Genomic DNA, 16,768 nt, shown 5'->3' with positions numbered 1-16,768 from the left:
CCTACTAGAACTTTTCAAATTACTTCAATGTTTAAAAGCATTGGGATAGACAGAAGAGACCAGCAAGTTGCGTGGTATCATAAAAACACCACTATCTGCTTTAAAGGGATTACTCTAGATGAAATGAGCAGATATGGGTCAATGTATTAACAGGCACATTACAGTCTCAGTGTCAATACAGATCTGCCGTCAACTGCTCAATCAGAAAGGAATGCAATGAAAAGCCCTTTCAAACATGAATATGATGTGAGAGGAAAGACTCCAGGAAGGGAATGCATACCAGTAGTTTTCCTCAACAAAATATTTTTTAAGTTTCTGAAAAATACAAGCAATTAACTTCTTCGAGAAAATCACAGCAGCTAGGCAAGGCTAAAAGTATATTAGATTTTTATTAGAAATCAAGAATTAAAGTTTAGTTGATTATAAACTAATTTAATTCACCATGTGTCGATAAAAACCAGTTCTACATAACATAGTGCTTTAAAAGGGACAACTTCCCATCCTGAATAGAGAGAAAACTAAGTAGGAGGCAACTGTTATATATAAAGGTGTAAGGAATGACTGGAAGTCATATGAGAATGACTTTTTGTTAAATGACAAGCATAAGCAAGCCTCTTTCTTGAAAAACAATAAATATAATCAAGGAAATGTTATACAACAAATGCATGGAGTGGTGAGTTGTTTGGACAATGGGCTTTTTCCTGGTGCCGTATGGAACTGTTCACCTAAGAATAGAGATCATTGGTTATACTTAAGAGAGTAAAAAATGAAGAGAATTTGGAAATCATTGTAGACAGTTATTTTGAGAGCTCCATTCAAGTTTGCAGCTAAGCGGTATAATAGTCCTCCGAATTACAAGGAGATAAATATAAAAAGGGAGCTGAAAATATTTCTGTACACAGCACCTGCCAGACTGTTGGTGACATGCTATGTCACCTTCTGGCATTCTTAGATGAAAACTTGGGATGAAGGCAAGAAATAACTACAGAAGTATCCAAGGCCTAAAAAATCATACCTCAAATCACAAGAAAGCTCATCATGCTTAATTTAACCAAGAATTTAAGAAATGAGATGGTAATAGTATATATGCTTATGCACATGTGAAAGATTTTTGATAACAGATGGCTCTTTGAGCTGGGGAAAAAAAAAAACAAAGACACAATGAGATCCCGTAGCTGACCACTGAAGTTTGACAAGTTCAAACTAGAAACAAAGCTTTAAAATTATCATTAAACCCAAAGGATAATTAACTACAGGAATATCTTGCCTAGGGTTGTGGCGGAGCCACCAGCACTTACAGTCAACCTAAACTCACTTTCTGAGATGTGTAGGAGTTTCAGAGGAAATTTTGGACTGGACATTGGATTCTCTGGCTTGCCTGACTCAGGGGATTAGAATAGAGAATCATTATGATTTCCCCTGCTCCCCCTTTCAATCTTACCCATTTCTCAGAGAAGATCCCTGCATCCAGACTAGCATCATGGGTTACCAGTAATAAACCCAAATGTAAGAGCAGAAACACAAAGTTCTATTTCCATAAACAGATTAAATGATTACGAGCCAGAGAAACAGCCAGAGATATCCTCTGACTTGCTTGACTAGGCAAAGGAAGAAATCCATAAATAAAGTGACTAACAAAGCTGCCATCACCAACAGGAAATCTACTGCTCATCTAGGAACAGCCAACACCATGTTCAGCGCTGAAGAAAAAAAAAAAAGCTTAAAAATACCAACACACCCACCACCTTTAAAAAATCGGATTAAAAAGGGCATTATTTTGCTAACAATAAATAGCTATTATCACCACCTATTGCAGGTCAATGCATATGCTCTTTGTCCAAATTCAGGTCACAGCAGAGAACAGACATTTGTCCTTCTGGTGAATCATCTCCAGCATGCTGAGGAAAAAGCAACACCCATTCTCATCCTGCTGAGCTCCTCTGCAACTGACACTCGTTATTGCTTGACTAGTGTGTGTTCCTGTCCTACCTTCAAGTTGTTTTAGAGGGAGATGAGAATACCCCGAGCAACTTCTACTCTCAATGTTTTGGCCCTAAAGTGCCCATTTCTGTTCTTCAGATGATAGGATTTGGCAACTGAGGACCTCACTTAAAAATGCTCATGTGTCTTCTCCTATGCAATATCATGAATGAGCAGGAAAGCCAATAGGACAGTACAGTCTTAAGCACTATTATTACACAGCTTTAAATCTTCTCAAATTTTTACCTCTTATCTTGCCTGCCCAGCACAGGAATAGGGAGAAAAGAAGATACATGAAGTTGAACTGAGACAAAAAAAAACCCCACAACCAAACACACCACCCCTTCTGCAATATACCCTACTATTGCTAAAGGAGCATTTTCCCAGGTTATCTTTATGCCCATACTTTTGAGGTTATGTTAACAACTTCTACACTTGGGAACAGCAAAAGAACAAGTTATGTTCACCTGCATCTGTCCAGGAAACAGGGACAGATGGTCCTGGACACTGTCATGCAAACATAATTTGATATTCCTTTCCTTGCAATGCTCCACATGAACAGAGGCCTCTCTCCTGGTATTTAGGGTCCCCTATGGGACTGCCTCTAGCCACCCAAGGGGTATCCCGGTGGCAGGATCCTGCAACCCACCCTAAAGCAATATCCTTTTTGAACCACAAAACAGTAGGAAGCCAGTGAGACAATTAATCAGTGTGACATAAGATTTTGACAGCAGCTGCACCTAAACATGAGGATACAAGTTACTACAGGGTAAGCCAAGGTGTGAATTTAACAAATCAGCTAGTTTATAGAAGCTGGCCATATGTATACTCTTATCTTACCACACAGTATACAAGGTAGTTTATTCCTTTTCACCTATGAGGTGAAATCTATTTCACACTCTACTTCACAGGTACTAGGAAAAGAAAAGGAAAGGGCTTGAAACAGTTACTGCTTAGCAGCTGGCCTACTGCAAATGTACATACTGGCTTTCTCATGGCACCTTGTTTACATATGCATACTATATTCCCAGAGTTAGGAAATCACATCTGTAGGCTATATATGAAAATAATATGATGCCCAGAAGGTATCTACCAAGGGATCGATGTGCTGTTCTTTCTTATGTGAAGGAAGAGCTCGCTCCAACAGCCAATTTACTGTTCTTGGGACTACTTTTGGCATGAAATGCTACAACTCACAGATACAAATGAAGAAAGCCAATCCAACTCTTAAAAGAGCATGTAGGGAGAGAGACAATTATTGCTGTATGTTTGGGATGCACTTAGAGATCACTGCAACAGCAGTTAATACACTGCACAGAGAAACAGATAAAGTATTTTAGAACTCCCGTTCTCCAGCAACTTAAGTTTTAATGACTCACAAGGCTTTTCAGTTCAATTACTTTGCTTTCAGTTACAGAAAGTTTCAAAAAAGTATTCCGATATCATTAATTTATTTCCTGCGAATGTGTATTTATTTTCTCATTAGGCAGAGGCTCTGATTTTCTCAGGTGCCACAATGCTCAGAAGAAAACAAAAAAAGGAATGAGTCATGACATCCCGGAAGATAACACATGTAGTTTTTAAAATACAAGGGAAAATGATGGTTTCCAAGCCACTACAGTTTTAGAAAACATCCTAAATAAACTGCAAAAGGAAAACATTAATTTAAAAAATCTCAGGTTGTCCACTGACTTGTTGAAATAAAACAGGAAAGTTGATGATAACTTTGGAGTAAGGACAAGAGATGAATAAACAACCTTTTAAGATTGCATGCAGAGATAGAGCTGAGTAACTCTAATGAGACTTGACATATTAGAGGGTTAAAGGGACATTAAACCCTGTAGGCCTCATTTTTTCAATCCTTGAAACCAATGAAGTTCAATTGGAAAAGTCATTTTGATTTTGTTTATTCTGTTCCTGCTATGGTTTTTTTTTCCCTTTGAATTACATTTTTGACATTAAAATACTCTACATATTTCTCATTGTTGTTGTCAAATCAGATTTCAAGTCTAAGCTATACATTCTGCCCACATTAAATAAGCTGTATAGATTCACATATAAGGACTGTTTCTTCAGCAAGAAATAATAAATGTCAAACTCATAACTCTGAGCTTTTGTTTTTCCCTTTTAAAGGCAAAGGGCATACTTGAAGACAGCACAATAGTTCCAGGCAGAAAATGAGTAAATGTGCATTCATCACCATTGTATAAAAAGAATATGCAGTACATGAGAAAGTAATGAGAGAATGGCTATAAATGAAGGTTGAAACGAACATACAGGTTGATCACTACAGTAAGATAATTTTTAGATTATCTAGAAGTATTTTAAATAAGTGCTATAGTTCCTTAGTTCTAACAAGTCCAGATTTACATATACATTTTCAAATATGTAAGCAACAGCTGTGGCAGAACCCCTTCACCTGTCACTGAATTACATCCAGCTCCGGACCCAGATATAACAAACAATTTTGCAGAGGAACTAGAAAAGATACATAGCAAGAAACTGAATATGCACTGCATTATTTAGAAAGGCAGACGGCAAGCTGGAGTGTTGCTAAGGCTGGGTTATCAATGTTTGACCTTTCGCAACTTCTGTCCACAGACAGAAGCTGTGTTCAGTATTTCTCTCCATACCATAGTTCCCTCAAGTAGCACAGTATCTCTTACAGAAAGTCCTGCATATCAAGCTGAAGTCACTCATATCTGCAAATCCTACTTAAAAATAGTAAATCAATACTGATGATGCTGTACCAGGTTGCTGTGTTCTAAAGGCACATTAAAAGAAGACATGAGAGAGAGACGCTCAAGCCCTTCAAGTTAAGCTGAAGGAAGAGCAAAAGGATTTCTAGGCATTTCAAGTTCCATCTGAAGCCTTCACACACAATGATAACATTTCTACTGAAACGCTGTATTACCAATCAGTTGTCAGAAGGATAGCTTACGTAGCACAAACCAGAGTAATAAGTGAATTCACAATTAAATAATTTCAATGTAGGAAATAGTTCCTACAGATCACAGGACTGAAATTAAAATACAGGATTTGATAAGTTTTTATGTGAGCAATAGCTTTATAAAGCATGCCTATGTATTACAGGAGCTAAATTCTGCAGCAATACAAAGAGATGGATATTAAACCTTCAGAACTGTCTTCTGGCAGTCCTCAGTCTTTTCATACCCTGCCTATAAGCTCCTTAACTGAAATGTCTAAAGCTGTCATGACACTGTCAGCAGGATCATGAATCTCTGATCTTGTTTCACCTGTTCCCCATGTATTATTTTTTTTGTCCTCACATAATCCATCACACACAAAATACTCTTCATCCCCTCTTCAACACCCTTCACATACCCCTCAGCTTCCCTCTTCCTGCCCACCAGGACTCTCTCTATGCCTTCGCCTTCAAATACCTCGCTAAAATTCACATTTTCCATGAAACCGTCCCACTTTCTTCTTACTGATATTCCTCAGCATCCCTTTCTCTTTTGCCTTCTAAGTGACTTTGTTCACCAGAACCCCTTTCTCATCACCTTCCCCACAAACACCATCACAACATAAACAGACTCAATCACACAACCTCAGCTCTAGAAGTCCTGAAATCACTACTTAGCACTGAAAGTCTACCCAACTTTCTGAAACTTAGTACCGTATCAAATTTTAACAGCCCAGCTCTAAGCTCTTGAGCACCCCCTAACACGTATCTTTTATTTGCACAGCTGTTTAACTCAGAAGAGCAGGGGTGCATTGCACTACCACCGGCACTACTAAACAACATGAACGTACAATGCAGCTGTTAAGTAGAGATAATATCCTGCTTTATTACATGTTTTTCGAGATCTAAACAAAATCACTTCTGTCATATATACTAAAAATGGGAATATATTAAACGAAGCAGAAAGATGCATTAAGTAGCATTTTATTTTCCAGTAAATCCTGATTAACTAAGGGAGCCCAGATAATTAACGCTGGACTCAGTAACAATGTGACATATCTGAGAGGAAAACAGAGAATCAGGCTGACGATTTTGCTTGATGTCTGTATATTGCTTTTTCTTTAGAACACCCCCCACCCCAATCCTTACTGGAAGCACTTGGCTGCTTCAGGTTCACACTGTAATTAGTTGTGTTTCCACCCAACACATCATAACTTACACAAGACATCTTTTCGACACAGAAACGACTCCTATTCTCGTCTTCAAGCGGGCTAAGAAAGGAATCTACTCATCTAACAGATGGCTGAAGGAAAGTACTAACAGCACACCAACATGCAGCCAAACAAACAAAAAAATACGACCGACTCCCTTCAACACGGCGAGCTCTTGTTTTCAGTAAAGAATTTGCCTTGCAGCTCTTTCAGCCGGTCCAGAAAAGGGGGAGGAAAGGTAAGGAAAGCGCTGAAGGAGGTCAGTTCAAACCAGCAGTGAACTCTTGCTTTCCAGTATCCCTGCCCCGGCGTGAGGGCTCCGGCTTGCAGGCGCTCGATCAAGGCAGGTATCTATCCTCGAAGCAAAGCCGGACCTCGGCCGCCGACAAACTTTGGCAGCTCGGCCAAGTCAGGACGGAGCGATAAACCCCAAACCCCGCCGCCTTGCCTTTCCTACCAGGAAACCCTACGGAGGCTCCGGGCAGCTTTCAGCTGCCGCCAGCTCAGCCCCACGCGAAGTGACCCGCTCCACCACGAAGTCTCTTCTCTCCGCCGGACACGCGAGAACAACCGGAGCCGTACACCGGGAAGGGTGAGCGGAGAGCCCGGCTTCAGCCCCGGCCCGCCAGGGCACGGACGCTCCCGCACAGCCCAGCCCCGAGGCCGGGGGAAGCGGGGCGTCCGTAGCGGACCCCGGGGAAGGGGCTGCACCCCCCCACGCTCACTCGGTCCCCGCGGCTGCCTGCTTCCCCCCGGGACGAGGTGGAGGGGGGGGGGGACGGGGAACGGAGCGCCCGGTCCCGCCGCGGCGCCCCTCCCTCGTCGTCCCCACACAGCGGCACCGGGCCCCCGCCGGCCGCCACGGAGTGAGGGGAGGCTTTTTGGGCTCGGGGGAAGGGGGCATACGGACTCCCCCGCCTAGCCGCCGGCTTGGGCGTGAAGGAAACCTCCGCTTCCCAAACTTTCCCCGGGCACTCACCGGCGGAGCTCATGGTGCTCCCCGAGCGCCGCGCCGTCCTCTCCCTCGTCCCTCACGCCACGGCCCCTCTGAGGGCTGAGGAGAAGGAGCCCATTGTTCCCGCGCGCCGCCACCCAGCAGCAGCAGCACCAACAGCAGCAGCGCCCGCCGCCCGCCGCCGCATAACGCCCCGCGGCTGGCGGCAGACTGAGCGCCAGCAGCGCCCGCTGCCGCCGCACAGCGGCGCCCCCTACCGGCCCACCCCCCCAACTCCGCCCCAGCCCACCAATCAGGGCTCCCGGAAGCCCGCTCTCGCTGTGCCTTCTGGGGGTTGTAGTTCCCGCCGGCGTGAGGTACGGGCGGGGTGGGGCGGGGCCGCCGGCGGAGGCGCGGCGGACTCCGTTTCCCAGAGTGCCCACAGGGGGTGGCATGGCGGAGAAGGATGACACCGGAGTTTGACGAAGAAGTGGTGTTTGAGGTGGGCGCGGGGGCGACCCGGGGCGGGTTGGGCCCGTGTCTCTCCGCCCCTTTCGCCGGGGCGTTGCGCCGCGATCCCCGGGGGCGGCGGCGGGGGTGTGTGTGTGGTGTGTGTGTGTGCCGGGGCGGGCCGAGCCGAGGTGACCGTTGGGCGTGAGGCGGGCGCTTGGGGCCCGGCCGGCGGCAGCGCCTGAGGCGGGGGAAGGCGGGGAGCCGGCGGGACCGGCGGGTCGGGGCGGTGCTCGGCGGGACCGGCGTGGGGTGTCCGGTGCTCCAGAGCAGCCCGGGGACCCGAAGTCCCGCCGCGGAGGCCGAGGGCGGGATCGCTGACGGGATGAGGCAGCCGGGGCCGGGCTCTGCCGGGGAAGGGGCGATCCTTTGTGCGGCGGCCGGGCGGGTGTTCCCCTCGGAGCCGCTCCACGCCGGCCTTTGAGCACCGTGAGGGGCTGAGGAGGGGTTAAACGGCCGGGCGGGCTGTCGGTGAGGCGTGTGGCGGCGGCACAGCCTGCGAAGTGCTGGGGCAGAAAGGCCGGTGCTTGGGGGGGGGGGGTTGTGCGGGTTCCCACCGCCCGACGCTGGCCACTGAACCCTGGGGTCGGGGGTAGGGACGGTAAATCCGCTGTGTAGCTAATAAATCCTGCTTCTGAATCAGTGTGATTCACGTAAAAGGTGCGTTTCACTCGTCTGTGTAGTAAGTACTGAAACTACCTTACTTTTCTAGGGTTTGTGTTATTCACAGGGTTTGCAGAAAACTTTTACGATTATATTGCGTGTCTTGTTAGATAACGGGGCTACAACATCATCTTGGCCTTATTTAAAACAGCGGCTAAATATAGCTGCTGTTGCAGTTCAGTAACGGAATCAGATCGGTTTGCAGCGGGTAAATGTAATTGCATCTTCACGGAGGGCACACCTGTTTTTGCAGGTGTACAGAGAAAGTGGTTATAGAGAAAGACTGTCTTTAAAATGATTAATTATTATAATAGTTATAAGGCTTCTGGTTTTACCAGGGCGCAAAAAGCTCCTTACCTAAGGAATGATTTTTTTCTCAGCTGCGTAAGTACTACCTGTTTATGGCTTTGGTCTATACCACCAAGTTTTGTGTTTATCCACAACCAACCTTGACCGCTAACAATAAAATCTGTTATTGATATTGCTGCTATGTTAAATCACTTCCTTTAATGGCATAAACCCACGGTGAGAATTTATTTCATGGGTATAATGCCCACCCTCTGCATTTCCTTCTTCAGTAAAAGTGATACTTGTTTTACAGTTCCACAGTTCTTCAGTTCATGCAGCAGTTACCATTTTGATTGAAAAAGTTCTGCTGCATAGGGAGTAAAAGATCTCCCTGCACGTGCATATGCACTTCACTATTTTCTTTGCGTTTTGGTAACGGATTTCCGTCACTAGTAAAGGCTCTTTGATACATTACTGTATCAAGTGTGTGTGTATGTATATACACATTTAGAGGTATACTGAGTGACATAGTAACATATCTTACATTTGTAAGGGTACAACTATAACAGCAGATAAGCAACAGCAGGAAAAACACAGATTTTTTTTGTTAGTTGATTGGTTGGGGTGCAGAGCTGGGCAAGATACCTGCTGATAATAACAGGTACCTTGAAATACCCACAAAAATTATCTTCAGAAGTGCTCAGTAGGGTTCATGCTATTGTAAAATGAAGGCTCCACAGAGAGTTATGAACATATTCCACACAGATGAACCAGAGATGGGAATTAACAAGGAGCCGAAAAGTATTTGGGTAGTTAATGCTACAACGTATTTATTTTTTAATTACTGTTTTAATTTTTTTCTTGGGCCCCAAACTCTTCCCCCTTAATTATTTGTGGTTTCTGGTAAGCAACTACATTTTTTCTGCACGTCAGTAGGTTGCTTCCCATGTTGTTCTTCAGCAGTCACTGTTGCAAGGAGGCTTTCAGCATTTAGACCCAGGTTACTGTGAACAGCTGTTTTCTCTGTGCTTTTGGAGCTCTTGCAAACAAGGTATTGGTCAATATTATAAGCAGTAGTGGTGTGCTACTAAATGCATAATCAGGAAAGAAGTGGTCCTTCATATTTTTCATACCAAACAGAATGGGTAGGAGAGGGAGGAGAAGCAAATAGGGTATACTTTACCTGTTCCACACCACAGTTATGCCCAGTGTTATTTTCTGCACATTTTTCAGGTCATAGCTCTGTCCAACAGGCCCTGAATACATCAATGACAGCTGTCTGCATTACAAATTTTGCAGCATCAAACAGATGATGGCTTACTGATAGATATTTATGAGCTTCCAAGGACCAATCATTTTTCTCGCTATCAAATGTATCTCTGAAGGAAAGGAAGTGCAAACATGGCATCACTGCCCTGGGAAGCAGTGTTTTCCGTCCAGTTCAAGAGCCATTGCAGATCATTGTGACTGAACAATAATAAATGATGGGCATTTTACTGTATCCAGTAAGTGCTGCTATACTCTATCCAGTCATGGTTTGACACCAGCCAGCAACTAAGCCCCACGCAGCTGCTCGCTCACTTCCCCCCCACCCAGTGGAATGGGGGAGAGAATTGGAAAAATTAAGGAAAATTCAAAAGCTTTGACCAAAGACTCATTCTTTAGGAACTCCATTAGTAACCTTCTTTAGCTGATAGCTTTTCATTCAGCATAACCCACTGTTATCTCTGCCATCTATATATTTGGTTCCTTTCCTATCTTTTTCATCTTAACTGATGTGGCACAGTATCAAAAGTCCATACCCCATACGGCACAGTATAAAAAGTCCATATAAACTTCTTGCATTTTCTTTAGAAAAATTAGCTGTCTTGTCAAAGAAAGATGTTGAGTGAGTTTGGCACAGTCTACCTCTGGTGAACCCATGTGTTATCTTCTTTGATGATCATCTGTTTTCTTCTTTGTCTTTCAATTTTGCAAGAAAGAATAATTCTTCTCAGTAGCATGCTGGCTTTTGATCAGATTCATAGGCTTGATATATTCCTGATTGCTTTTTTCTCCTTGTCAATATAGGCACTATGTTTGCTTTTTTCCACTTTTGAGTTTATAGATTTATTAAAAATCCGTTCTGCTGGATCTTTGATCTCCTGTGCCCATTCTTTCAGAACACTGGGATGAAGGTGATCCAAACACTGCTCTTTGAGTGCATTTTTCAGCTCCCGATTTCTGCTTCCAGCTAAGTCATTTGTCCTATATTTTAATGCGCTTGTGCAAGTTTGTTTTTTACATTTGGATAGATATTAAAGCTATGCTCACAGGATCATGGAATGGTTGAGGTTGGAAGTGACCTTTGGAGATCATCTGGTCCAACCCCCCTGCTCAAGCAGGGCCACCTAGAGCCGGTTGCCCCGGACCATGTCCCGTCGGCTTTTGAATGCCTCCAAGGATGGAGACTCCACAACCTCTCTGGGCAACCTCTGCCAGTGCTTGGTCACCCTCCCAGTGAAAAAGTGTTTCCTGATATTTAGAGGGAACCTCAAATGTTACAGTTTGTGCCCCTTGCCTCTGGTCCTGTCACTGGGCACCACTGAAAAGAGCCTGGATCCGTCCTCTGTGTACCCTCCTTTTGGGTATTTATGTACATTGATGGATCCCCCTGAGCCTTCTCTTCTCCAGGCTGAACAGTCCCATCTCTCTCAGATTCTCCTCATAGGAGAGATGCTCCTTCCTTCAGGTTCACCCAGACCGTTGTTGGAACCTAAGCCCAGAAAGTCTTCCTGACTGTGTCAGCTATATGGTTCTGGTGGAAGGATTGGAGCTGACTTTTGTTGTTTTCCATTTTAATGCTGTGTTTGCAGAAGAAAGTTAATCCATGCAAGATTTTACACCAGATTGCACAAAAAAATGAGATTTTGACACTCACAATGTCAAACTGCCACCACCTTAGATTTTTAAGGGCTTTTTCATACACAATGTTTGAAATGTAAAGCTTTGCATGTAGAATTGTGTAAAATACAGTACCGAATTAATTAATTGCCGTAAACCTTTCTCTCCATTTTTTTTTTAATTTTAATTAAGAAAGAAAACTTTCCTCACTTAAGACATTGTTTTAATTAAGTCATGAGTCTTCTGCCATTCCTACAACTAGTTCTGTCCATATTATTTATTTGATGTTGCTATTAACTAGCTATTTCAGTAGTAATGGAAATGCATGTTAAGAAGTAGTCCCACTAATGTCTGGTTGAGTGTCTTGGTGTCACTGTTGAATCTAATCTTTCATTCTAGATCTAGAGGGTCTGATCATTAGTATGACTCCAGACTTTTAAATTTGGGATTTATTGTTTGACCCATTAGAAGTCCCAGGCTGAAAAACAAAATGTAAATTGTATATGTGATCTTTCCCAGCATCAAATTTTATTTTGTGCAAATGTGAGAATAATACCAAGTTAACAAAATGAGACTTTCCTTGGCTCACCTATCTGCATCAAATCTCAGAATCCATACTAATCTGTATTTAAAAAGAAAACAAGCTGGGGGTGAACACAAAGAGCACCAAAAATCTCATGTCCAAATTAAAAAGTTTATGTAAAATACTGAACACAGCTCTACTGAACCTAGAGTTGGAACCTGTAAACTCAGAACAGAGATTTTGAACGTGTAACAGGTGCTCTCATTTCACAGCCAGCCCTTGCTCAAGCAGTCATCTTCCCATCATGGGGGGTAAATATGCACAGAAATGGAATTACCTTTTCCAGAGTTTGGAGAGACACGGTCTGCGTTGTCTTCTTGCTGTAGTGGAAGAAGCTAATTGAAAAATGAGTCCTGAAAACAGTGGAGAAGTGCTTTACAAGCAGCATGCCATCCTGAGAAAGAAAGGAAGCACCAGGGCTCAGCAGAGCTGGCAACTCCATGGCACTGGGTCTGGCCTGTGCGGGGAGGAGGTAGGAACGGTGGAGTTTAGGAGGGACGTGGGACAAAAGTGCTTGGGAAATATTGAGCAACATCGTAATGCACTCCAGTGTCAGGTTCAGAAAGACAACTCTCACTGCTTATTTAGGCAACAAGCCAAGGTGCTGCTTGGTGCTGAGGGGCATGGAGGATGCCTTTATGTAATGCTCTGATATACAGATTTCTGTAAGATTGAAGAGAGATTCCATCAAGAGGCACCACCATTTCCCAGCATAATACAACTACATTCAGAACAGCCTTTAGCTGATGTGTTCCCTGCGTGCCTACAATACTAAAACATGTATAAAATATGGCATTTCTTTGCTTAGAACACTGGTGCATCCCTAAATTGAGATGTTCAAATCCTCATCTGACCCCTTTTAAACCAAGTGTAGATTTTATCAAAACACTCAGTGATGTTTGTTTTCACAAATGCTTTCTCCACCTGAATTGAGCTGTTCTAAAATTATTTTGTTTAAAAAATGAAACAAAGCCAAATGAAAACCCCAGGAAACCTAACCTCAGAAACTTTTTGCTGTGATGAAAATTTTAAGTCACATTCATTCAAAAACCTGAAAACTTCAGGACTTGCAAAGTAATGTGACTTTTGTCAAGTATCAGGCTTATAAATGTTGAATTCTAAAAAGTAATCTCAGACCTTATAAGTAAGGAAAAAGAAGAAGCTGAAAAAGAACATTGATACAACTTCAATGGTAGGGTCAGTAATGCTCCTCAACAGGATTTTTCTCACCAAATATTGGGTGGACTAAAGATGTAGTACTCTCATTTTACACATGTGTGAGATAATGCCAGTTTTAAATGCACAGTTCTGTCAAAACTGCAGTTCACTTTTCATTCTGATGAGCTGGTTCTGAGACTGTGCTTTGTGTGCCTGAATTGTGGGCTGTTGCCAGAAGAGGTGTTCGGGCTTCAGTCCTCTTTTTCGGCTTATTCCCATCCTTTTACTTATGCTGGCACCTGGCTTTGTGGGTGATGCTATAAACTGGCTCAGGAGACTGATTAGACTATAAACTAACCTGGCTAAGAAAGAAGAAAAAGATGGATTTTATTTTTTTACAATCAGATCAGTTCCTTGTTCCATCTCACCATTTGGCTGTATAAATATTACCATTAGTGTTCTAAAATGGTACTGCAGCTTTCATCTGCACCCACTAGTAATGGCAGAGTAAATTGACCATGTAAATGCAGCCTGGGGAGATCCCTCTGCTGCAAATTGCAGTGTACTGTAGAGGCACCTGGACTAGTGATGGATGGACTATTTTGGATATTTTCAGTCTGCTAAGAGGGAGGGGAGGACAGGCTGTGCTCCTTTTTGTCACATTACTGGAGGCGGGTGACACCGGAGAGAAAATAAAAGAAACTGCAAGCTTAAAGTTGTGTAGAGAACAGACTGGTTGTTGTGGAGGCCAAGTAAACTCATCATGCATTTTTGGATAACACTAATGTCATATCTGAACGGATGGAGAAAAGTATTATATGGGCCATATGGTGTGTAAACCCATATTGCCTTTAGTATTTTTAATAGACAATTTTAAGACAAAAGTACATGATGATCTATAGTAAATTTTGAGGTCTGTTGGTCCAAAAATTTTTTAATCCCCCTTTGTATTAATTACTCTGGGGTCACGTTTACGGGAGGGTTAATACTGCAGTAACTGCTCTCACAACTTCTAGTCATGAATCAACTTCCTTGAGACACTTGAATGAAAAAAAAAATGACTTGCTGTACTTTTAGTCATTATAATGTGACTGTCTCTTGTTTCTTGGATACTTTTCACTTCAGTAAAGACTCTCATTAGGAGTCAGAATTAACATGATTTATAATGGATAAGCAAGTTAATTCTTTGGAGCTGGTGTTTTAAAGAGGTTTCAAAAATATTTCAGAAATACTCTACTAGTTTACCAGTCAGATGCATTAATTTGATTCATTTAGTTTTGAATGTAAGTGAGGGGTAGAACCTGTGAGTTGTTAGTAACTGGTATAAAACAAAGCAGTTATCCTGTATCAGCCTAGTCCGATGACCTGCATGATCAGTGACTTTCCACCCAAAGCTCCAGGTACAGAGTCTGGCTGGCCTGTTACCCTGTCCTCCCAGGAAGGTAACATTTACTGCTTTTGCTTTCAGTTTTTCAGGTATTTTTCATCTCTGTCCTTGTCAGAAAGGTCCTGCTCAACTTTTCACCTGTATTTGCAGGTCCCCTTTTGAACAGGTAAATAATCCAGAGCTCTCAGTGGGTTTCAGGGCTTTGTCTAGTACGTAATATTTCTTTCTAAGACTTTTCCACGATGGCGGTAATGTGCAACCGCCTGCTGAAAATGCAAAGGAAAGAGCTTTATTGCTTTCCCCTGTCACAGATCCGGTGATACAGAACTATACACAGGCTATAAAACTTTTCTAACTCTTCAGGATACGTGGGAGCATGCAGAATTAGATATATATTATGCATCAGAAAATATCCGGGAACAGCTTCAAAGTAGTTCTCAGAGCCTGCTTCTAAATCAGATAATACAGTAGTGCTGGAGAAACCAAGGTCTATGCTCCTGAGGCGGTGAAAGCAGAATAGGAAATTTAAATGACTCTTTTGCTGCCTTGAAGTCATTGTCTAATATTAGCCTTCTCAGCGCCTGGCTCTTTGTCAGTCGAAGCACAGGAGGAGGTGGTTGCCAGCCAGGAGAATATGACCAAGGCTTTTAAATACTGTTGCTTGGAAAGTCTTATTAATGGCTGCATATAAGATCGATGTGCCGTAATTCTTTCAAGCAGTATCTTTTTAAAAGCCCTTAGCAATCTGTCATCCTCATCTCCCTCCCCCCAGTTAGAAAGCCACATTAGTCAGGAGAAATTGCACGGTCCTGGGAAGTTTCAAACTGCATCCGCTGATGCCGTCAGGAAAATGCTACTGTGCAGGGGCACAGGTGCAATTACATTGACGGCTGTTTCTCATCCTCGGCTCGGGTCATCCTGGAGGGACAAGCGGAAAGAAACGGGGAGGTGGGCGAGATTCTGTCAGGTGCATGGGAGCAGTACCAAAGAGAAAAATGGAATACCCTCTTCCAGGAGACAAAGATCGCACTGTCTGTGAGTGTTAGCTCTACTTCTTCAAATCTGTGTTTTGAGAGGGGGGTGGAGATTTGAATACTGTTTATTTTGTTCTGAGTTTAGCCACCTGTTCAGCATATCTCAGCCTTTGCTGTCATTGTGGTAGAAATGTTTAATTATTTTTTTTTAACTGATAATTCATAACTCATAGTTATTTTGGAGGTGGTTTAAGCTCCCACAGTGTTTTTGGCATATTGGAAACATCAGTTTTGGAAAAACTTATCTGTATTTTAAGAAGAGATCTTTAAACCTCTTATTTTGTGCAATGGCATTAAATATTACTTGTAAGGTTAATCTGCTCCATTAGCTATGGTTGGAAACTAGGGCAGGGTTCACTAGGTAGTGAATTTTATCATAGTAAAGAATATTGGGTGTGGGAAGACCCCGTCTCTAATGGAGAAATCCTGAGTCATTTACTTCGTGATGCATCAGCAAAAATAATTTGGGTGTGGCTTTGATTTTCAGCTGCTATTGTAACAGCACTATGAAAGCTAACAGTGTCTTAATCTGATTTCTCATTGCAAAGTTTTTTTTCAGAATACACACAAAATGCCTCACATATTAACGTGCAATATCTGTGTTTGCAAGGCTGCAATAGATGTAAGTATTTGACTAGATACCTATCAAAAGTAAGCTCTTTTCTGAAGCTGGGGAGTTCTCTACTATAACAATCTTTCCATCACATAGCAGTAGGCAATGTTATACATGTTTGATTATCTTAATGTTTGGCTTGGTTTTGAATTTTTTGTATTTATTTTTACTGTAGGCTTAGAGTTGCAAAGATGATGTTTAGTCTTCAGTTTAGGTGATGTTTTTTTCCTAAGCAAGTCAGTGCTGTATGACAAGTGGCATTAAAATAAGCATTGGGAAAGGGTTAAAGAACAAAACTAATTTAGTGGACTGTTCTTTAATCCTGCATAATATATCTTGGGTTTAGAATAAGACCCAACGACTTTCAACAATGAAAAAAGGAGAGTTTTAGTTAAACATATGTATGTGAGTGAAATTATTTTTAGTAGTATGACTCTAAAATAAATATGCTCAGGGAGTTATGAATGAGGAGCAAAGGTTTTTCTTTCTTGATTCTGGAAATGGGAACTTATATAAACCTCTACTATACTATCCTATAAATGTCTAGTTACAATTGAATGGATTTTCAGTATGACTGACTGTAGTGAATTAGAAAAGT

At 42.6% G+C, this 16,768-nt stretch overlaps 2 protein-coding genes across 6 annotated transcripts in view; one reads left to right on the top strand and one right to left on the bottom strand.

The window, feature by feature from the left end:
* FGD6 (FYVE, RhoGEF and PH domain containing 6) overlaps nt 1-7,299 on the bottom strand; it is a 74,761-nt gene extending 67,462 nt beyond the window's left edge. Inside the window, exon 1 of the mRNA XM_069773648.1 lies at nt 7,097-7,299. Coding sequence (XP_069629749.1) covers nt 7,097-7,109 — 13 coding nt within the window. The 5' untranslated portion in view covers nt 7,110-7,299. The remainder of the gene's footprint in view (nt 1-7,096) is intronic.
* A 148-nt stretch (nt 7,300-7,447) lies between these two features.
* The window catches only part of VEZT (vezatin, adherens junctions transmembrane protein), a 64,893-nt gene continuing 55,572 nt past the window's right edge, over nt 7,448-16,768 (top strand). For 4 of the 5 annotated variants that reach the window (XM_069773501.1, XM_069773500.1, XM_069773503.1 and 1 more), the window contains exon 1: nt 7,448-7,553. In XM_069773501.1, the coding sequence (XP_069629602.1) occupies nt 7,518-7,553 (36 nt within the window). In that variant the 5' untranslated portion in view covers nt 7,448-7,517. Of the gene's footprint in view, nt 7,554-15,174; nt 15,559-16,768 lie in introns of those variants that run through there. The other variant, XM_069773504.1, reaches the window with a different exon arrangement.

The sequence above is a fragment of the Haliaeetus albicilla genome, chromosome 28 (genome assembly GCF_947461875.1).
Source record: "Haliaeetus albicilla chromosome 28, bHalAlb1.1, whole genome shotgun sequence".
Classification (NCBI taxonomy): Eukaryota; Metazoa; Chordata; class Aves; order Accipitriformes; family Accipitridae; genus Haliaeetus; species Haliaeetus albicilla.
This window is presented reverse-complemented; position numbering and strand designations above follow the sequence as displayed.